The sequence below is a fragment of the Manacus candei genome, unplaced genomic scaffold (genome assembly GCF_025592945.1).
Source record: "Manacus candei isolate 608988 ecotype Guabito, Panama unplaced genomic scaffold, ASM2559294v1 h1tg000064l, whole genome shotgun sequence".
Classification (NCBI taxonomy): Eukaryota; Metazoa; Chordata; class Aves; order Passeriformes; family Pipridae; genus Manacus; species Manacus candei.
In genome coordinates this window covers 1,990,745-2,011,944 of record NW_026138112.1, presented here as the reverse complement: position 1 = coordinate 2,011,944, position 21,200 = coordinate 1,990,745, and the positions used below count along the sequence as shown (strand labels likewise).

Sequence of the window (21,200 nt, the reverse complement as noted above, 5' to 3'; positions counted from 1 at the left end):
GAAGGGGTGGTGGGCTCAGCTGACGTGGGTGCTGGAATTATGCTGATGCTTTGGGAGCTGAATGGGAGAACCATTCCCTCAGTTCTGAAGTGGGCACAAGCTGGGCAAGTGCAGCAACAGCATCGAGGCCTAAGAATAACTGAATAGAACACGGCATCGGGTTCTTTTCTGCTCAAAACTGAGGCAGTCCCCTCCCAGCTGAAAGCTTTGCATAACAACTGATATCACTGCCACTGGGCTGGTGATGTGCTTGATATCTTTACCCAACAGTCAAACAGATGAATATTCATGACCTGTGTTCACTCAGTCATTGCTTCAGTTAATTTGGCAGAATGGTGGTGCTCTTGGAGCAGCTGCTGTGAGACAGTCCAGTTCGGTGGGCTGGGGAGTATTCCTGTCATGGATTTTTTTATATACTTCTTTTTTTAATTTTTCACCTTGCCCGTGGTGGTAAGATAGCTTTTTAGCTCTCATATTTGACTTCTGCTGAACAGTTTTTTCCTGTTTAGTCTCTTGGCTCTAAGGGAAATGTTCTGAATGAAGAAAGGTGGCTGGATGTGCTCGTGCACTAACCTTTGCACAGGTTACCTTTAGCACATGACATTAGACACTTTTTAAATCCCTTTCATGAATTTTGAGAGAGGCCATGAGGCTGAAACAAGAACTTTTTGCTTTGTCATGCTTTGCTTGTAAATTAGGGGGTAAAATGGTGCATGCAATCCTGCATTCTTTAAAAAAAGTGTTTGCACTTTTCCATGCTTTGGATGCTGTCTTCCAAAGAATTGATTATTGTGTTTTATCACTGCTTTTTAGAGAGGCTTGGGATTTAAAAGGGACTTTGTGGTAGGATTCAGGTAGATTGGCAGAGCTGTTTGGGATGGCTTGCATACTATATCATTATAGCTTTTCTTTGCAAGCATTAAATTGTATGCAGTATTCATTTTCTATGAAATACCAATCTGGATATGGAAGTAAAACCAGCTCAAATTATAATGTCAAGAATGTACAAACTTAAAATGGGATCAACAAGTCTTCTGCTGACCACTTCAGAAGGAACCTGTTGTTACATAATTCCATTCTTGAGTTTGTACATTTTTCTAAAGCAGTTCAGGACTGGGAGCCATAAGTGTATTTTGATTGAGTAGGATGTGACTTTTGCTAATCAGTTCTTTGCCACTGCAAAGTGCTTTCATACCCTGCAGCATCTGCCTTCCAAACTTTGCTTGCTGGTAGATTGTTCTGCAGTTTGTTTAGCAACAGCTGTTGGATTCGAATTCTAATGTATGAAAAATTGATGATTAACTTCTTACCTCCTTTAGGCACATAGAGATGAAATCCAGCGTAAATTTGAAGCCCTTCGTAATAGCTGCACAGTGAGTATTAAATACAGATCATTGAATTATTTTGAAATTAAGGATAATGAAACAAACAATTTCCTCCTTTAATCCTTGATGACACTAGTTCCTAATGTGGACTTCTGGCTTCAAGGTGTTAGTAGGACCTGGATGGATTGGATTTGATTTCTTTTAGGTTTCAGGTAAACCTCAATTTTGAGGTTTTAGTCTGATCATGAAATTGATACTATTCTTCTTTTTTGGAGAAGAAAGTAAATTAAAATATCTCATTGCAGTGCAGCTAATAAGAATGGTGTAGCAGCTGCAAAAAATGACTATAGGTGAAGATCTTTTCTGCTCACAAGAAGAAAAGATCTACCTGTCCAAATCCTGAGCTGCATTGTAGATCTAGGCCAGAGTGGGTTTTAAGGAGGATTTTGACACTATTTGAAGAGGCAAGGAGTGTTAAGGTTCTAAATAACACGTTGACATGTAGTTGCCTGCTCAAAGTGCAGAGAGGACTCCAGGATCTGAATTTTCACCTTGAGATCTTTGACATGTTTTCGGATTCATTTCATCAGTCCAGGACAGATGTCCAAGGGCTTTGTCTATCCACAGGGATTCTTGAGGTTTAACAATCTTCACACTTGTTTATGATGGTTGATAAGAGGGCATCTGCCTTCCAATGACATGAATTACAGAAGTGTTGGATGAGCACCACAGTCCTCTGGATCAGCAGCGATTGCTGATCCCTCTGGGCTTTTTCTCCTTCTCCACCCTGTAAGCAGGGCTTAATCCTGGGATTTTTTATCTTGATTGTTTCCCTACTACCAGTGATTTCTTCAAATTCAGTTTTTCATGCTGTTGGACTTAGTATCTGTACAAGTTTCCATCTTCCAAGAATACCTTTTCAAGAGGAGAGTCATTCTGTTTTCCTCACTCTTTAGCACTTAAGCAAGGGCATTCTTCTGTTCATAAAATATCCAGAGATGAAGAAATCCTGCACAAGAATCTTTACTTTTTGTTCCCTTCTTCATTTTCTTAGATTGATCCTCTAGCTCCATGTGTGTCATCACATATCTTACATCCATAGCTCTCTTCTCTTGTTCTATACCTTGCCCTTCATTCAGAACTGCAGCTTTCTATGCAAACACTTCTGTGATCTCCATGGAGGCAAAAACCAGATGTGGAAGCAGTGGCTTCTGTTCTCTGCAGGGTTGGCTGCCTTGCAGAGTCTGTAACTCATTATCCAGTAACACTTTGTCTCTAAGTGTGGTGAACAAGCTCCAGCAGTAAAGAGTGACCCATAACATTTCCAGAATGTCGAGAGCTTCAAAGGTTCTGCATCAAAGGATTTGTAAAAGTGTTGTGCATTGTCAGGCCCTTCAGTGGGATAAGTGGGATCAGACATCTTCATCAATAAGAAATTAATTAAATAGTTCCTAAATGAATAATACATGCTCATCATACATTCTCTTTCCAGCCCAGGAGAATGCCATGTATAATTTAATTGACCATGGACAGAAACTTTCCTGTTCTGTGTTATGACTGGTCCTAGCTGTCCATCCTGTCTGCTGAGGAGCACTGAGAGGAAATCAGGGCAATCTTCTCCTGCCAGTGAGGGTCAGGGGACACTAATTATGGTGCCTTCACCAGATGTTTCAGCCTCGTGTTTATCTGATGGTAACTGGTATGATACAGGCTGTACTTTTTGGTGACCACGTGGTTCCACTTGAAGGTGATTAGAATTTATACTCCTTTTAAAATCAGACAGCTCTCCAAGGGAATAATTGTAATATGCTGCTACTTATACAGCATGACAATGGATGGGTTTATTCTTTCAGCAAGTTCTCAAAAGATATCCTTTTTAAGCTGATACAAACTCCTTGAACTAGTCTGGCAAACTTTGGTAGGGAATTATTTTTATTTGATCTTATTGAGAAGCCTCAAACAGCATAAGAATTATGAAAATAAGATTAGACAGGAAAAATATTGAAATATTGAATTACTTCAGTACTTTTGTAGTATTCAAAAGATAAATAAAAATACTTAATCTACTTTCTTTGGTATTTTTTCTGTCTCTCTAGCTTCACAAAGGTCACAGCTTCTGGTTGGAGCTTAACTCAAATGTGTGTCTGCTTTCCTTGTATGCTTATTGCACACTTGTTATTCCTTTTGCTGAGGTCTCTGTGCAAGGAGATATCTTTTTAGGTTCTCCTGTTTGTTAATTTTAAATTTGCTGGTTTTGGGTCAGAGACACAGAGACCATTGCTGTGGTGTTGGTCATGCTTTCTGCCTTGTTTGTGAACTTGTATTCAGTTGCTCTGATAGCTCTGCATTGTTTCCCCTTGTGACATCTCTCAAAGAGATGGGTCAAAAAGAAAATGCTAAAATTTGCTTTCTCTGTCTTTCAGTTGAGCAAGAAATAGCAGGATACCTAATTACAACAAAAACTGTAAATTGTTGTACCTGCTGCACACACAGGGCTTGTGGGCACACACAGAGGGTAGTATTTTATCACAGACTTCTCACAAGGATAGCTCATCCAGCAACTCTGCTGAGGGAGAAGAACTAGTTCCCTACATCAATTCTATCAAAAATATGATCCATTTGAAGTATTGGAAGTTGGAAGTATTTTCCAGGCCACCAGAGAAAGATCTAGAAACAAAAGGCATTTTTAAATAGGTAAATTTACATATTTGTCCATTGTTTCCAGATGGCTCTGAATTATGGCTTGTTCTGGGATCATCAACATGTGTAAAATTAAAAATACAACTAAGTTATCTAAATAATACTAGAAATGTTTCAAAAAGAAAACATTCAGTAAGCAGGAAGTAAAGTCTTTAAATATTTAGAAGAAAAGAACCCTATAAAGTATTTACACTCAGCTTAGCAAAATAGTAGAGAACCACTATCTGAATCTTGTTTTTCAGGTACAGACTTACTTTTACTCTAGCAATGAGAATTTCTTAACACTAATTGGATGTTGCATTTCCATTTATTCAAGTTTTCTCCAATAAAATAAAGGTTATCTTCTCTCCTCGAGGTTCTTTTGTCATCTTGTGTTCCCATTTAAGCATTAACAGGCTTGATTCTGCACTTGCCCATGAGATTGGATATTGAGGCAGTGAGTCTGTGAGCTCATCAGACACGTGTATCATTTTAGTCATGCATGAAGTCTTGCTGACTTCAGTCTAAGATCCTGATTCCACATTGGCTCAATGAGCTGGCATACAAAAACAGTCTGTGTTCTTGACAGCTTCCAAAATTATATCCAAAGATGTTGTATACTTTATGCTAAATTATGTTTCAGAGTAAAGGGATCTTGCCCACTGTAACAAGGCTAATACCCAGGCAAAAACATAAATGGCTTTGTTAATTTTATAAAAAAAAAAGAGAAAATTGCTGTTGGGTGGGAGGGCTTATCCTGATTCTCATTTCACAGAAAATATGATGGCACATACCAGTTAAAGGCAGAGATTGAATTTCTGTAGCTTTAAAAAAGTCAGAGTCTTCTGGGGTGTTGCTGTGAAAGAGGTTAATGGGACCTACACCATGGACAGCATCTTCATAATTTCATTTGAGGATGAGGCTCCTGGTTGGTAGAGGAGTCCAGGGACTGTGTGTTTTAATCCTGGGTTGGTGTGGGAAGGAGAGGAATGCAGACAGTGCAGTGTCCTACTGCTCTGCAGCTCCCCAGGAGAGCAATGTCCCTCAAGCCATGATGGGTTTTTGGAGACTGAGATCCCTGTGTAAGGTGTGTTTCAAGGCACAGATGTTGTCTGACTATGGAAAGGGGAGGAAAGTGAGGGATTCATTGTTATAAATGGATCAAATGGCACAATCTCTCTGCAGCCATGTTCTGGGTGCTCTGCTCCCTTACAGTGCTGGGATTTCTCTGTCTGAAAAGCTTCATCTCTCAGGTCCAGATGTGAGACAAAGCAAGTCTGATGTCTGCTCTTGCTTCCTCCTCACAATAATTTGGGGCTGAGAGACAGCTTTTTATTGTTTTCTATTTACTTCTGACAGGTAGCTTTCTAGAAGAGATTAGTGGGGATGGGAAGGACTGGAAGTGGATAGAGGAAAACTATTAGTCTGGAATTACCTTAAGCTCCAAATAACATGCTGCTGAAAGCATCCCAAAAGAGTTTCCCTTGCTGTGTCCTTGCATTTTTCTGCGTGTTCGTTGGTGGCATCTGAGAACTGAGACATGAAGGAATAAGGGTATGGAGAAGTCTGCAAGCTGCAGTTACTAGTTTATAAAAAAAAACTCCTTCTTTTTCTCCTTTTCCTCGTTACTCTGCCTGCGGTTTTGCTCCGTGGAACACGTGGAATAAGTTCTGTACATTGTGTCTGATATGCAAACCTAATCACCATGGCCCTGACTGCTTGTTGCTCTGATGTTTAATTTGATCTGTGGCTGGAGAGGTTTGTAGAGCCAGGTGTAACAGCTGGGAACGTGCTCAGTCTCACTAGAGGAACACCCTGCTTTCCTCCAACTGTGCAACAGGGAAGGAATTGTGCAGTGTGTGGTCCCTTCTGCTGAGGAGCTGCTCTGCTTGGGTTGTTTTGTAATATTTAAAAATTAGCAGAGTCTTCTGTGTCTGTATAAAGATAAGTTGAGTGCTTAGATGTGGCATGTAGTGAACAATCTGCCAAGATGAGCGTGGTGTAGTTAGGTGATATCTCTGTTTTAAGGATTAGTTGTGATGAAGATGTGCATAAATTGAAGAGAAAATTCCAATTGCTCTGTGAGTGCTGATGCAGTGGCCTAGATGGTCTAGGATTGCTTTTCCAAGCTTTCAAGTGTTTAGTTGTTTTATAAACTTTAAATGTGAAGATTTTTATATTTATATTATATGTTTCTAAAGGATTTAATAGTGTTTTCTTGCAGACTTTCCTTTCATATACTTCAAATTTACCTTCAGAATAGCTTAGGGTTGGTTGGTTTGGGTTTGTTTTTTTGGTGGTTTTTTTTTTTTGCCTGGGGATTTCCTTAACTGAAAACCAAAAATACCTAAAGCTATTAACTCTTTCCAGGTGCAGGATTCTGGCATAGGTTGTGTCTATGTATTTATGCCTAAGACAACACTTCCAATTAAATGTGGTTTTTTGATTTGTATTTTCTTTTTTGTTGGACCCCAGGACAGGCATTTATATCACACCATGTCCCATTTTCCTGTGTCAGTATTACCCATTACTCTTTAGGCTTTATAGTATTAATAAACTCTCTCATTCTGTTGGGTTCTACATAGCTGTAGATAGCTTTTAAAAATTGGATTTGTTAACAGATTCCTCCTTTCCCCATGAAAAATGGAAAATTGTACCAAGAAGAACAAATTTTCTCTAGTTAAAAAAAATTAAATCTATCAATCTATATGGATTACATTATTTAGGTTGGAATTGTCAGTAAATACACACTCAAGAAAGGAGATCAAATCACTTCTTCTGGAACCCTCCTTTCTTAACTGTTTTATTTGTCTGAAATTTTCCAGAAATATCCTGCTAGATAGAATGTAGTAGTGAAATATAAAATGATTGGGTTTAATTTTAGTTATATTCAGGGAAAGAAGTCAAAATCTCAGAACACAGAATAAAAGAAAATGGGAGCTCAACTTCTAGCCCTTAAGGAATTAAATCAACTTGAAATGCAGCCAGTTTTAATAATTCATTAAGTAGTTTGACACATTAACTCTGCATGTAACTTTATCCATTTTGTGTTTCCCTCATCTCTTCTTTCTTGTACTTCAAAGCTAGTTTAATAATTTTTATAGAAGTACTTGTATTAATATATAAAATAGATGTGGAAGAAACCATGGATATATGAAATACATCTTCAAACTGCTTAGATACCTGATGTAGTTAAATATAAAAATAAAAACAAGTGGAAGAAAAGGAGAGTTTCTTATCTGGCAGTTAGCTGAGATCTCAGCTGTTGGAAGAATGGTAGGTAAAACACTGTAAAAACAAATGTTCTTTTGCTCCTTTTTGTTTATATAAATAGATATCTAAGTTCTTCTCCTGGTAGCAATACAAACACTAACACATCCTTCTGACATGGGCTGCCTTCTCGGAAAGCTCGATGCAAACAACCCAGAATAAAATGGGGATTCTGAGCAGGGCAGTGAGAGTGCTCAGGAAGGAGCACACAGTCAGATTCTCATTAGAAATGTTGTGTTGTGGAGTGTGAATCATCTTCATTCGACCCTGAACATATGGGTGGCAGGAACTCCCCTTCACCCAGCAGGGAGTAATGCCTGTTGGACTTTTTCTGCTTACAGTTTAAAAAACCAAATACTGTTAATTTAGGTCTAGGAGAGGCATGGTAAAAGGCTGCCAAAATCTGTGTTAGAGATTCTTCAAAAAGAAGTGGCTGTCATATTTCCAGAGAGCTGAGAAGAGCTGTGTGCTCTATCCTCTGCTGCTTTAGATATTTAAGTCCTTGGCTTGTGTAGGAAATTGGGATATTTAAATTTGAATGTGTGGCCAACTGTGCTCTGGGGTTTTATCATTTTCCCATTTAATGAAGTGTCTTATTCACTTTTCTTTGACATCTAGGCAAAAAAGCCTCTAGAACATATTTTTGAGAGTTGAATATGAATTATATGGAGTTAACCAGTTTCTGAAATTCTTTTTATGAAGCTGATTTCAAGATTATACTGAGATTTCTTTCTCTTCTGTTGTGGTGACGTTGGTTTTGAGTTAGGAGGAGGTACATATTCATCCACCCTGTGTTCAGGCCTTTCATTCATAAAAATCAAATGTGAAAATGGCCCACTGTTGTTTATATTTTTCTTTAAATTTAAAGGAAAAGTGGTTTAAAGTGTTAAGTGGAATGCTGTTCTGATTAAACAGTGTTTCCACTTCACCCAAAGGCATTTTTTTCTTTTCACTGGTTTTCTGTTAATCTGTTGTGTTACCACAGTAATTTCTTTCCTAGTGGTCCCATCCATAATGCTGCTACTTTATATTCCTTAAAATTTCTCTGCCTTTCCTGGTTACACACAGTGTTACATATAATAATACAAGCAATTCCCAGGGGCATCCATCAGGTTTTAGTGCCTCCACTGCACCTCTCAATCAGTTTTCTTCAATACCACTCTTTGAAAGCCTTCCTGAGAGGTATTGACCTCATTGCTCTTAGGGGAAATTGAGGCAAAAAAAAAAGGAAAGTGCTTTGGCAAAGGCACTGTAAGTCAGCAGCAGGGCTGGGAATACAACCAGAGCTCCTGACTCCCAACCCAGTGCTTTAGCTGTGACAGTTCACTCATATAATAAATTGCATTGCAGCATATTTGTACTCTGAACCAGATTAAAAAAAGAACAGGTTATTTTCTGTAAGAAACAAAACCCTCTTCCTAAGTGAAGTACACTCCTATGCATAAAAATCTACCATTTACTTTTGTTTAAATTTGAAAAAAGTGTAAAAGCTTGTTCTGTGCGAGAACACTTATTCACAGACCTGTACTCACTGACATGTAATTTAATTTGCTTTTCTTTCCAGGTGATTTCGGATTTGGAAGAGCAGCTGAACCAGCTCACTGAAGACAATGCAGAACTGAACAACCAGAATTTCTTCCTGTCCAAACAACTGGACGAGGCCTCGGGGGCCAACGATGAGGTTGTGCAGTTGCGAAGCGAAGTCGACCACCTGCGCCGAGAGATCACCGAGAGGGAGATGCAGCTCACCAGCCAGAAACAGGTCAGGCTCTCCAAATCTGGGGCATGATCTCTTGGTGATAGCTGGCTAATTATCTGAAAGGCAAAAAATTCTTTTAAATCTGGAAACCTATAAGGAATGAATAATAAGCTTCCAGGGGCCTGTAAGCCTTCCCTTCCCAGAGCCGTTTTTAGTGAATGGAAATTTTTGGTATTTCCCATTGTGTTTTTACAGAATTTTACTTAGAAATTTTGCACTTTGAAGATATTTAACATGTAATTAAATATCTGAAGATATTTAGAATTATTCATTTTTGATTCTGTGACCCTGGAAATCTCAAAATGTTCGTAATGACACCGAACTGACATTATCGGCGATCGCAAGCAAACGTAGGGGAGCCTTGAAATAAATGGGTTGTGATTTACCAGCTTATGTTTGCTGCCAATTTGCATGTGCTGTAATTTAAATGGTAAGGCTGAAGCTTAAAGTGCACGCTTGATGTGGGATGTGAGAATTGATAGGAGGATTTATTTTTAGACTATGGAGGCCTTGAAGACAACATGTACGATGCTGGAAGAGCAAGTAATGGACTTGGAGGCCCTGAATGATGAACTCCTGGAGAAAGAGCGTCAGTGGGAAGCCTGGAGAAATGTTCTAGGGGATGAGAAGTCCCAGTTTGAATGTCGAGTTAGAGAGTTGCAGAGGATGCTGGATACTGAGAAACAGAGCAGGTCTCTCTCCCCTCCTCCCCCTTTTATTAACTTTTATGAAAATGCTCTATAGAAGCTAGTACAAAAATTATATTTAGCATAGGATATGGGAGTTGGAACTAAATATAAAATCTTGTGAGGTAGTTCTAAAAATGGTTTATTAGTTAATAGTCATTCACCAGTGATATTGTTCCTTTTGTTTCTTTGCAAGTGAGAGATCCATGGGGAGTGGTATTTATCACTGTAATTTTTAAAATGTCTTGATTTATTATCTTCTACTTTATTATATGGAAAAATAGTCTTTGTTCCTAACTCTTCCTGTGGGGTCTTGAAATTTTAAGGCTGTAGTTCTAGCAGGGGCAGGAACAGAGTTATATAATATAAAAGTGTTGCAGCAAACAGTCTGGCTTCATAAAGTAACATCTTGAATTTGAGGCAACCCCTGAAAGAGCTATTGATACCACTGCACACTAGGGAGAGGTCAAGCCTGAAAGGAGTTAGGTAACATTATTTTCCATTTTAATGCAGAGTGAGAGCAGATCAGCGTATTACTGAGTCTCGCCAGGTGGTAGAACTGGCTGTCAAGGAACACAAGGCAGAGATTCTGGCCCTCCAGCAAGCACTCAAGGAACAAAAGCTCAAAGCAGAGAGCCTTTCTGATAAGGTAACTTTCAACCCTAGACTTTTAAAATTAGATGAAATACTTTTCTGTTGATATTACTTGTAGAAATGTGGCCTCGAGCAGCTTTTTTCAAGATGTTAAAACAAATTAAAAAAAAATGGAGGTCATAGAATAGAATTCTATCTTCAAGCCAAAGACCTCTGAAAAAGACTAAAGCAAAAGCAGCCTATGATACCTGGAATGATGAAGTCCTTCAATAACTTGGTATCTGCATTTGAACACTCCAAAATGTCATTTGGTTGGGTTTTTGCAAGTAAGGAAAGGATAATTATGTCGTTATTTATCACGTGCTTGGTGCAGTTGGATTTTAGGATTGTGGAATGCTCTATTTATCAGTGTTCAGTGTTATCCTGAGCCTCTGTCCCACCTGCCTAGCTCAATGACCTGGAGAAGAAGCATGCCATGTTGGAGATGAATGCTCGCAGTTTACAACAGAAGCTTGAGACAGAAAGGGAGCTCAAGCAGAGACTTCTGGAGGAGGTAACCTTGGAGACTCATGTTAGAACTTCAGAAGGTTCCACATCTTGAGGGGGGGAGGTTCTGTGAATAAGTGTTACACATCCATCCTTCTCCTGTATAACTGGGGAGATTAATCAAGGTGGGGGAGTTGTTTTTACTTAAAACTTTGCAGAGTGTGTGGCTGTGTTGGGGAGCAGTAAGAGTGAACTGCTCCTCAGGGGAAGGTGAGCTGGAAGCCAAGCTGGGGGCAGCACATCAGGCAAGGACAGGACCTTGCACCCAGTGGGCACAGACCCACAGAACCAGAAGGAGAAGAGCAGAGCAGGTTTGGGGAAGGTACCCAGGTTCAGTGGTGGCTCAGTGACCATTACAGAAGCCTGTAGCCATGGGGCACGTCCTAGGCCAGGTCTGTGCCCAGGCCCAGCTCTGACCAGGCCAAGTGCAAGGACCACAGCTTAAAAGCAGCTCTTTAGACAATGTGCTGGGAGTGCACAGGTGGAGGTCACAGGTGAGGCTTCTCACAGCCCTTTTTCATCATTAATTTGGGTCACAGGAGTCAGATCCAAGGTCACACACCTGCACTGTATCAGGGAATCATTGAACAGACAATGAGTCCCGGGTGGTGGGGGAAAAGGGTGCAGAGGAGGATTTCAGGGGAAGGATGGTTATGGGCAATTAGAGTCTTCTGGTCTTCTTTGAGTACTGTCAGGGTACCCCAGAGCTGAGAACTCCATTATGCATCACAACAGAAGATTTCTGGCTCTTGCTTTATTACATATGGCTGTTCGTGGTTTTCCTTCTCAGGGACTTTCTCATCAATAAAGTGTAAATCCTAAAAGAGTAGTTTGTCATGTGCCCTTTTCTGTTGTTAGTTAGAGACAAAAATGTAAACAGTTGGCCATAATTTTCCTTATCTCATGTGACTATGACTAGCCTGGTTTACAGTAAAGATTGTTTTTTTAATTTATTATTACAAAGTACTGGGATGGCTCCTGGTGGTTGTATAGAGAGCTTGAGAAAGTGGTATCAAGAAACTCTTCATGTGCAGTCTAATTAACAATTCTGTATGTGCAGTCTAATTAACAATTACAAGATTTTAAGTGCTCAAAAAAGCAAATAACTTGAACATGCAGTTGAAAGAAATGGCACTGCCACAGATTAATATAAATACTCTACGTAGAAATGCTTGTTTAGTTTTAATGCACTCTGAAAGGAAGGGAATCTTCTAGAATGTTGTAATTTTCCAGCTTTTAAAGAGGTGTCTGTTTACTTTTAAGTTCTGCAGTGATGCTTCTTTTACAAGGAGTGATAATGCTTAACTTGTTTTACTTGTTTTACTTACAAACAAGCAAGCAGCAACCCCAAACCACTGGCCTTTGTTTTCCTATTAACAGCAGGCAAAGCTGCAGCAGCAAATGGATCTGCAGAAGAATCACATCTTCCGCCTGACTCAAGGTCTGCAAGAGGCTCTGGACCGAGCAGATCTCCTGAAGACTGAAAGGAGTGACCTGGAATATCAGCTGGAAAACATTCAGGTGAGGGTGAGGAAGCAGGGCAGGACTCTGCCTGGTTCCCTCTGAGCTTTTAGAATGTTCTACCGTTTGTTTGACACTTTCCTTACACTGTTTTTTAGCTCTGTTTTGCTATTGAGTTATCTGTTTGTTTCTTCTGATAAGATGAAATTTCTTACACGTGTGTGTGGTTCACAGGTTCTCTATTCCCATGAAAAAGTGAAAATGGAGGGCACTATTTCTCAGCAAACTAAACTCATTGATTTCCTGCAGGCAAAGATGGACCAACCAGCAAAAAAGAAAAAGGTGGGTGAAACAGGTTTAGGAGGCATGGAATTAAATGGTTTTGTGATTAGTTATGTGCTGTGTATTCTTAATATTCTGTTTTATCTTCCTTTGTGTAACAAAATGTGTCCTCATTTAAGACCACTCCAAGTTGCTGAATGCAAACTTCACTAGGCAGAATGTGTTCTTTGTGGCCTTTCCTGTATTTTGTTATTCCTACAACCCAGTAGCTCCACCTCAGTGAGGCTGTGGGAATACAGAATTTTAAGCATGTTTTTATTTTAATGGTAAGTATTTACATGTGTATGAACTTAGTGTGCATCTAGAGTGGTTGTCTTGTAGTCACAGCATAGGACTAATTAGTCAGGTGATGTGACTTGTGTCACATCCTTGTCATAAGCTGTTCTGTCATGTTGAATTAAGTAATTTAATTTTAACCACATATTTTGAGATCCTCTGTTTAGATGCTTTCGGAAACTCCAGGTGTGAGTACTGACAGGTAACGTACGTCCCTCTTTAAATGAATCCATATCTCAACATTTTCTCTCCAGTGCCAATTTGAACTAAAAATCCATCCTTAAGCATAACAGAATTGCCATTAGGCCCTCTGGCCGGACTGACACTAGCCAGTGTCACTTTGCCTAGTTTAAGCCATCTCTTGCTAGGAGTTAGGAGTTGTCTGTGTGTTTCTGTTGCTAGGGCCTGTTTAGTCGGCGGAAAGAGGACCCTTCTTTACCCACACAGGTTCCCCTGCAATACAATGAGCTGAAAGTGGCACTGGAGAAGGAGAAGGCTCGTTCTGCTGAGCTGGAGGAGGCTCTTCAGAAAACACGCATTGAACTCAGATCTGCTCGTGAAGAAGGTAGGGGTTAACAGAAAAGGTGAATCTGGAAGGAGACACACGTTTTTGGTCTGAAAACGTGCCTTTAATTGTGTGCCACTGTAGCAGTAACTGGTGTTGTTTAATCATGATCTCCTCTTGTGAAGATGCAATAGGGCTACGCTTTGTTCTGCGGGTTGTAACTGAACGGTCGCACAGAACCGCTGCTGTGAACGAGCGTGTGGTGTTGGTTGTGTTAACTGAGGTGGCATTTATCTTGTCTGTAGCTGCTCATCGGAAAATATCCGACCACCCTCATCCATCCACTCCAGCCACGGCCAGGCAGCAGATCATCATGTCTGCCATAGTCCGCTCCCCGGAGCACCAGCCCACTCCCATCAGCCTGCTGGCTCCCCCCTCCAGCCGCAGGAAGGAATCCTCCACACCAGAGGGTAGGCTCCTGGCCAACTTCTTCTCTCTACCATGTCAATGCTATCTCTTTATTTTTAACTCCAAACCCCATTTTTTTTCATTGTAGGGTTATTAGGTGATGAGTTTTGCTTTTATTTTTTTTGGTTTGAAATTCTGTTTGGATAATATGTTTCTGAAAACTTCGGTAAGGAAGTAATTATTAGCATGAATTGTTTTAAGATCATGTTTCTTTCAAAGGAGTATGTTTTCTTCAAAGGAGTGTGTTTTCTGTTCTACTCCCTGCATTGACAAAAGGATTTATGGGTGTTTTCTTAGCAGTTAACATTTTTACTTGTCTGCAGATTTGTTCTGCTAAGCAGAAAGTTTCTATCAAGACTTTTGGCAAAGGGAAGAGACTTGGGTTAGGCATAAAAGGAAGATACCAGGTCAAAGATGACATTAGTATCCTATTAACTAGAAAAAGGTGATATCCTTCCATATTTTTGAGAATGAAGGGGAGAGGGATCACCAGAAAAAAGTAAGGGATTGAGGGCTCTGCTCATTTATTCTTGGTTAACCAGTGTTCCAGAGAGAGACTCTGAACTGAGACCTCCAGCCTTCAGCTGGAAAAAGCCAGAATCCACAGACTGGTCTAGCCCTGGCAGAGAGCTGGGGAGGCCCAGGGTGCTGTGAGGGTGGGTAGCATTGCCATGGGGAAATGTCCTCAGAGGCAGGTCATGGGCAGGGAAGAGAATTGTGTTCATCAGTAAAAGACAATGCCTTGAAGGATAGATCCACTAACAGGGATTTAAGATGCTTTATGAGTGCAGGGGCTGGTGTTACAGCCTGAAGCCTGTAGGAAGAAGTGTATTGATTACCCAGGATAGGTGTGGAAGGGTTTGTTAGCTGTAAGCAAAGCAGAGACATTACTTTAGCACATCCGAGTGCAGGCTTGAAATTTAGGTGTTTTGATTGACATAGCCTTGCTGCACCAAACATCAGCTGTTACAGTTCTACAGTCTGTTCTGCAGCCTGTGCACCTGTATAAGGTAATTCCTGAGGCTGTAATGTAGCTTAAGATGTGCAAATTGCAAAGGAAAATAGCGTCTGTGTTCAGCACGGCCTTCCCAGATAAATGGTGTCACTTTTTACTGCCTTCAGCTGCCAAAACCTCCTGTAACTTTCCCCTCCCAGCGTTCCCCCTGATGAGAAATGTTGTCCCTTGCAGAGTACAGCCGCCGCCTGAAGGAGCGAATGCACCACAACATCCCCCATCGCTTCAACGTGGGGCTGAACATGAGGGCCACCAAATGTGCCGTGTGCCTGGACACGGTGCACTTCGGCCGGCAGGCGTCCAAGTGTCTGGGTGAGGGGGCAAACACGGCAGGGCTGGGGGGGGGAGGAAGATCCACAGCCAGCCAGAACAGATTTTCAGTGCAAACTGAAGAAAGGACCGATATGAAGGCTTTGAAACTAGTTGGTGCAAACGTTCTACATTAGAAATCATCTGGTGGTTTAGCGTGGAAGGAGGTTCTTGGAGAAGCCGGGGTTTGCGCGGTAGAAGTTGAGGCAGCTGCGTCATGATTTTTGTGTCGTTTAACATAAGTTTTTCCCTGTCCTTTTTGTCAGAATGCCAGGTGATGTGTCACCCAAAATGCTCAACTTGCTTGCCAGCTACTTGTGGGCTGCCAGCAGAATATGCCACGCACTTCTCCGAAGCGTTCTGCCGGGATAAAATGAATTCTCCTGGTCTGCAGCTGAAGGAGCCAAGCAGCAGTCTGCGTCTCGAGGGGTGGATGAAAGTGCCAAGGTACAAACAGGAATCTTGGTGCCATATCAGGTGCTGAAATATTTGGAAGAGTTCCTAATATTATCCTAGCTCTTCCAATGAGATAATTGGTACGTGCCCATTGCATGGGCATTACAGTTACCACCACTACAATTACAATTGCTGCACTGAACTTTGTAGGAGTTGCATGCTTGTTTTATGTAAGATCTGAGCAGAAAGTCCAACATGGCTTTGTGCTTGTTTCCTTCAGGAATAATAAACGTGGGCAACAGGGCTGGGACAGGAAGTATATTGTCCTGGAAGGAACCAAAGTGCTCATTTATGATGCAGAAGCAAGAGAAGGTAACTTAGCATTTCTAGGAAGAACCTATTTTTTAATCTTCAGATGTTGTTTGGTGAGTTGAGAGGCTTAAGGATTGTTACTGTTTGCTATGGTCATATCTAGTTTAGCTAAATCTCCAGTAATAAAGCAACATCATTGTTTTTCTAGATCCTTAACCATTTTGTTAGCTGGCATGTCATAATAATCCAGCTGTGAAACATCCATTGTGCATCCACTTCATTTTGCTATCACAGTTATTTTCTTGCTACCTCTTTGTTCATTCCTAATCTGTCTCCCCATTCCTCTGCAGCTGGACAAAGGCCTCTGGAGGAATTTGAGCTCTGCCTTCCTGATGGTGATGTAACTGTTCATGGAGCTGTAGGAGCTACTGAGCTTACCAATACAGCAAAGACAGGTGAGAATCTTACGTAGATGAGGTCAAATGGATTTCATCTGGCTTGCCATCACTTAGCCTTCTGCTTGGCTGAACAGAATATTCTCCCTTTAACTTCCATTCTGTAACTCTGTAATTTTGAGGTTACCTCTCTCTGAACTGGGGGAATAGCTCAGCACTCTAGATCTGGTCACATGCAGGCCGTTGCTTCTGTCGTGGTAGTTGAACTGTGGTTAATATGATCATCCACCCAAATGGAAGTAAATTCCCAGAGATCTGTAGCGTAAACACTCGGTTTATTTAAATTTCTTCTCTATCAAGTGTGATGTGTCATACCTCATGCCACCATTGTGCTCTCACCAGAAAGCCATTAACTTAGAAGTACTGTGGGATGTATAGTCTCTTATTATGAAAAAATGTTGATGTGTTGATTTGTATGTACTGAATAGAACTGATGATAAGATTCTGTATGTCTTGACTTTGACATTAAAGGATACAGATTGTTAAAAACAAAGGTTTCCATAACCAGTTTTTACAGATTTTTCTTAATCAGTACAGGGAAAACTTTAGTCAACTGAATGGTTTTCTATTTTTTTTTTTTCCACAATGGAATTTCTTTCTCTTTTGAATAAAAGGCAAGACATTATTTTTGTTTAGTAAAGAGAGCATTGTATGTATGGATTGCATACATCCAGCTAATATTTAGTTGTAAGTAGCTAGCCTGTGCAGGACCTGTAAAGGAGAAACCAGTGTATCAATTGCCATGGTAACATGTCATGATAAATACAACTTCTCTCCGATGAGGCTGAAAGGTGTTGATTTTAAGTCCACTGACAATATTCCAAAAACTAATCTAAGTCTTATTCTATCTATATAACATCTCAGATGTGCCATATATCCTAAAATTGGAGTCTCATCCACACACCACTTGCTGGCCTGGTAGAACACTCTACCTGTTAGCACCCAGCTTCCCTGACAAACAGCGCTGGGTCACAGCACTGGAATCAATAGTGGCAGGTGGGAGAGTTTCCAGAGAAAAAGCTGAGGCTGATGCTGTGAGTATGAAAGTTTCGTTTAATAATAAAATATTCTGGGAGGGAGCAGAGTTTTGAAAAATATTTTTTCGGTATTTGACGTACTGAGGTTTAACTGAAGGTAAGTTATTGCTTCTGCCTTATGAGGTACAATGTGAGCACCAGGAACTAGTTCATTGGGAGACTGATGCTTTATGTTACGATACCCTTCAAAGACATGGGGAGTGTAGTAAGAGAATCCCAAAATATCTCTGTAATTCCAGCAAAGGAAGAAAGAGTGGTTAGCACATGGTTTAAATTCAGTCTCATGGAATGAGCAAAGAAATAAAGAAAGAAAGTGAAAAGCAAAAACTTATGGAGTCAGAGGTTTTGTTGTTTCTTGACTGTGGGGGAGGTGTGTGTGTGTTTTTAAGTTTGTTTTATTCCTAATAGGAATAAGAAGTTAAACAGATTTGTTTAGGTTTTGGATAGCCTTTTTCACACTGTGTACCAGAAAACTCTATTTTCTGGTAAAGGGAGATTGGATTCTATGGCATCCTGTAAGTGAATGTTAGCTCTGGAGGCAGGGAATATCTGACTAGCAGGAAATTCTCTTTTTTTTCTCAGGCTCACATTCCTTTTGTCTGTGAGAAAAATACATGCTCCCACCAACATTTGTACTTCCCTTAAATCCTTCCCCTCAGAAAATTCCACTGCTCTGCTGTAAGAGATTGGGGGAAATGGAAAGGATAGGGGCAGTAATGGGTTCTGTCTGAGCTTAGGATAATTCTGATTGGTTTGCCTTACTGTGTGTCAGGTAGATAAAAGTCTACTAATTCTTTTGTAGGAGGCATCCCTGCAACTTTTAGCTTTCTGAGAAAAAGCCAAGCTTTTTGCCTGTCTGAAATGATGACCTTACGTTGTTAAAATGCTCACAGATAAAGAAATGAAGATTAACTCAACAAGAAAAAAAAATATCTTTTTGTCATTTGCAGAAACTGCTTGGAAACTCCCTGCTGAAGCTGGAGGGTGAAGACCGTTTGGATATAAATTGCACAATGCCCTTCAGTGACCAGGTAATGATGATGTTCAGTGGGGCCTTTCTGAGGAGTGGATAATTCATTCATGGAAGTGGTGCCTTAATGGCAATAGGTGTAATTACACACTTGCTTGTGGGTTTGTTTTTTTTCTCTTCACTGCCAACGAGTGTCATCCAAGTTTGCTCTTGGAGCATTCCTTGTTCACCTCATGCAGTGCTATTTTTTCCCCTGTTGTAGGTAGTGCTGGTGGGGGCAGAGGAAGGTCTCTATGCCCTGAATGTCCTGAAGAATTCCTTAACACACATCCCAGGAATGGGTGCCGTCTTCCAAATTCACCTCATCAAGGACCTGGAGAAGCTACTCATGATAGCAGGTACTGGGCTGTGTGTTACCTCCCTGCAGGGAGTAGATGGGACTGGCTTTGTGCTGCACTGAGGTGCCAAAGGGCCCTTGGCCTTTGGATTCATCACAGGTTTTTATCTGGTCCTTTGTCAGTATTTGCCAGGAGTCACTTACTGTGGTTAACACAGCCTGGTCTGAGGCTGGTGAATGGATATGGGCGTGAAGGCTCAGTTAAACCTTCCAGAGAAAGTGATTTCTCTGTTTCCAAAGCTGGGGGAGAGAAGAAACAGAGAAAAAACATTTCCAGGTTAGAGGTCAGTCATCATTGCAAGTCCAGTTTGAAAAGGGTTGAGCTGATTAGTGAGCATCTCTCCTCTAATCACTGCATAACCTTTTTAATTAACCGTTTGAGGACCACGATGTGATCACTGTGGCATAGGGCCAGTAACTCTTAACCTCTCTTGCCCTAAATACTAATCCATGTAACAAAACTGGGACTTCCTGTCATGATTTAAGATTCCCTTCTGAAAGGAACACAAGTTTTAATGTCTCCATCTGTGGTTTTCCAGAGATAATCCTTCCCACACTGATGTAGGCATGCTGAACATTAGGGTGTATCTTAAGCTGAAAGCCCAAATTATCAAGTGTCTATATGACATTTGTAGGGAATGAAAAACAAATTTTCTCTCTTGTTCTGTTTGTTCTGCATTTTTCCCCTTGTAAGGATTTAAGCTGTCCATGCTTTATTTGTGCCAGGGTGGTACAGAACAAAGCAAATCTCACACATAATGAGGAGAGGGCTGTGTTAGTCTGTTGCTGGACTTCTGAGAAGAATTGTGTTTGGGCTCTAATGCAATTTATTAGGCCACTTCTTGGAAGTCCCTTGCCAATTCTCTTGGCACAGAGAGGTTAAAACATCTTGTACTTAAAACATCTTGTACTTTAAGAAGTTCTGAAGGGTAAAGTAATACTTCCTGGCTAATTTTGAATGGTGTCCTAATGAGGCCACAGTCGCTGTGATCTGCTAGACCTTAGCAGCACTAATAACTCACGGAGGGAATGGTTGTTCTCTCAGTGGATTTACTGCCTGTCGTGGGGTTCGGTTTCTCTAAGTTTTCTGTTTCACTTTGAGTAGAAATAATATGGGATGAATTCTACATGGTACCTTGTGACTGTTTCCACAGTAACAGCCTGTAATGAGGAGCTGCTGCTTAGGTAACAGGACAGACTTTTGTAGAGAATAGGGAGCCCTCCCTTGATGAAATGCAACCATTTTTGTTTCCAGGAGAAGAAAGGGCTCTGTGTCTTGTTGATGTAAAGAAAGTGAAGCAATCTCTAGCCCAGTCTCACCTCCCAGCCCAACCCGATGTCTCACCAAATATCTTTGAGGCTGTCAAAGGATGTCATCTTTTTGCTGCTGGCAAGGTAGGAAACAGCTCCCTCGTGCCTCCAGACCTCCCCTTAGGCTGCTCTGAGTTTAATATTAGTAAAATCAGCATCTTTATTCCACTGGCAACACACCCAAGGTCTATATTCTTGTTTTAAATATTTTTCTTCAAATGAGAAGAGTGTATGGGCTGAAGAGAGGCTGAGCTGGAGACAGAATGGGGAATCTGCTACTAATATGGATAAATTTAGCCAGGATGCCATGGTGGTGTAGCCTAAACTGCTAGATAAAAGAAATCCAGCAGAGCATAGTACAACTGCCTCCTCACCACTGACTGTAATTTTGAGATTTATAATTAGTGAATTCTATCCTCTTTTTGTTCTTTAATGCCATGTTCCCAGGCCAGCAGATTTCCTTAGGTGTTTGCATCACTTTAATTCTTGACATTTACATAAATTACTGGTTTTAGTAATGGAACATTTAACCATAACAAAAATACTCATTAACAACTACTTCTATGGAGCACTTTGGTAACAAACTGAACACCATTCATTTCAAGGTGATGTTTAAGATAACAGTTTCAGGGATTGAAATGTAGACCTGACCTATTTGAATTTGTTAATCCCTTTCCTGTGGAAAACCTAATTTTTTATTAACTTCTTCCAAGTATAAAGGAGATCATAGAAGCCATTTAAATTCACGTTCTTTTTTGAGAATGTGAAGAGGCTTTTCATTATTCCATGAATTCACAATAATTACCCTTTTAAAAAATTGTACTTGCTTATCTCTGCACAGCTCTTTTTGTGGCAAGAGGTAACTTGGATCCGTTTCACTTGCTCAGCAATAGAATTTACTCTGTATTACCATCCTGAACTGTGCTTGTTATCTTCCTTCCAGGTTGAGAACACTCTTTGTATCTGTGCAGCCATGCCCAATAAAGTGGTGGTTCTGAGATACAACGAGAGCTTGAGCAAGTTCTGTATCAGAAAGGTGAGCTTAGTAACTCCCTGCAGCAGCTGAGGTAATTCACAGAGTGCACTA

At 40.6% G+C, this 21,200-nt stretch overlaps 1 protein-coding gene across 9 annotated transcripts in view; it reads left to right on the top strand.

Annotated features, from left to right (window-relative positions):
• Positions 1 to 21,200, top strand: part of CIT (citron rho-interacting serine/threonine kinase) — an 81,283-nt gene that overhangs the window by 52,357 nt on the left and 7,726 nt on the right. For 6 of the 9 annotated variants that reach the window (XM_051805381.1, XM_051805379.1, XM_051805380.1 and 3 more), the window contains 18 exons: positions 1,320 to 1,373; positions 8,839 to 9,036; positions 9,532 to 9,725; positions 10,233 to 10,368; positions 10,762 to 10,866; positions 12,240 to 12,380; positions 12,555 to 12,662; positions 13,341 to 13,503; positions 13,749 to 13,913; positions 15,101 to 15,238; positions 15,502 to 15,682; positions 15,912 to 16,003; positions 16,294 to 16,398; positions 17,263 to 17,432; positions 18,386 to 18,466; positions 18,668 to 18,803; positions 20,058 to 20,197; positions 21,057 to 21,149. In XM_051805381.1, coding sequence (XP_051661341.1) covers positions 1,320 to 1,373; positions 8,839 to 9,036; positions 9,532 to 9,725; positions 10,233 to 10,368; positions 10,762 to 10,866; positions 12,240 to 12,380; positions 12,555 to 12,662; positions 13,341 to 13,503; positions 13,749 to 13,913; positions 15,101 to 15,238; positions 15,502 to 15,682; positions 15,912 to 16,003; positions 16,294 to 16,398; positions 17,263 to 17,432; positions 18,386 to 18,466; positions 18,668 to 18,803; positions 20,058 to 20,197; positions 21,057 to 21,149 — 2,400 coding nt within the window. The remainder of the gene's footprint in view (positions 1 to 1,319; positions 1,374 to 8,838; positions 9,037 to 9,531; positions 9,726 to 10,232; positions 10,369 to 10,761; positions 10,867 to 12,239; positions 12,381 to 12,554; positions 12,663 to 13,340; positions 13,504 to 13,748; positions 13,914 to 15,100; positions 15,239 to 15,501; positions 15,683 to 15,911; positions 16,004 to 16,293; positions 16,399 to 17,262; positions 17,433 to 18,385; positions 18,467 to 18,667; positions 18,804 to 20,057; positions 20,198 to 21,056; positions 21,150 to 21,200) is intronic. The other 3 variants (XM_051805383.1, XM_051805382.1, XM_051805385.1) reach the window with 2 other exon arrangements.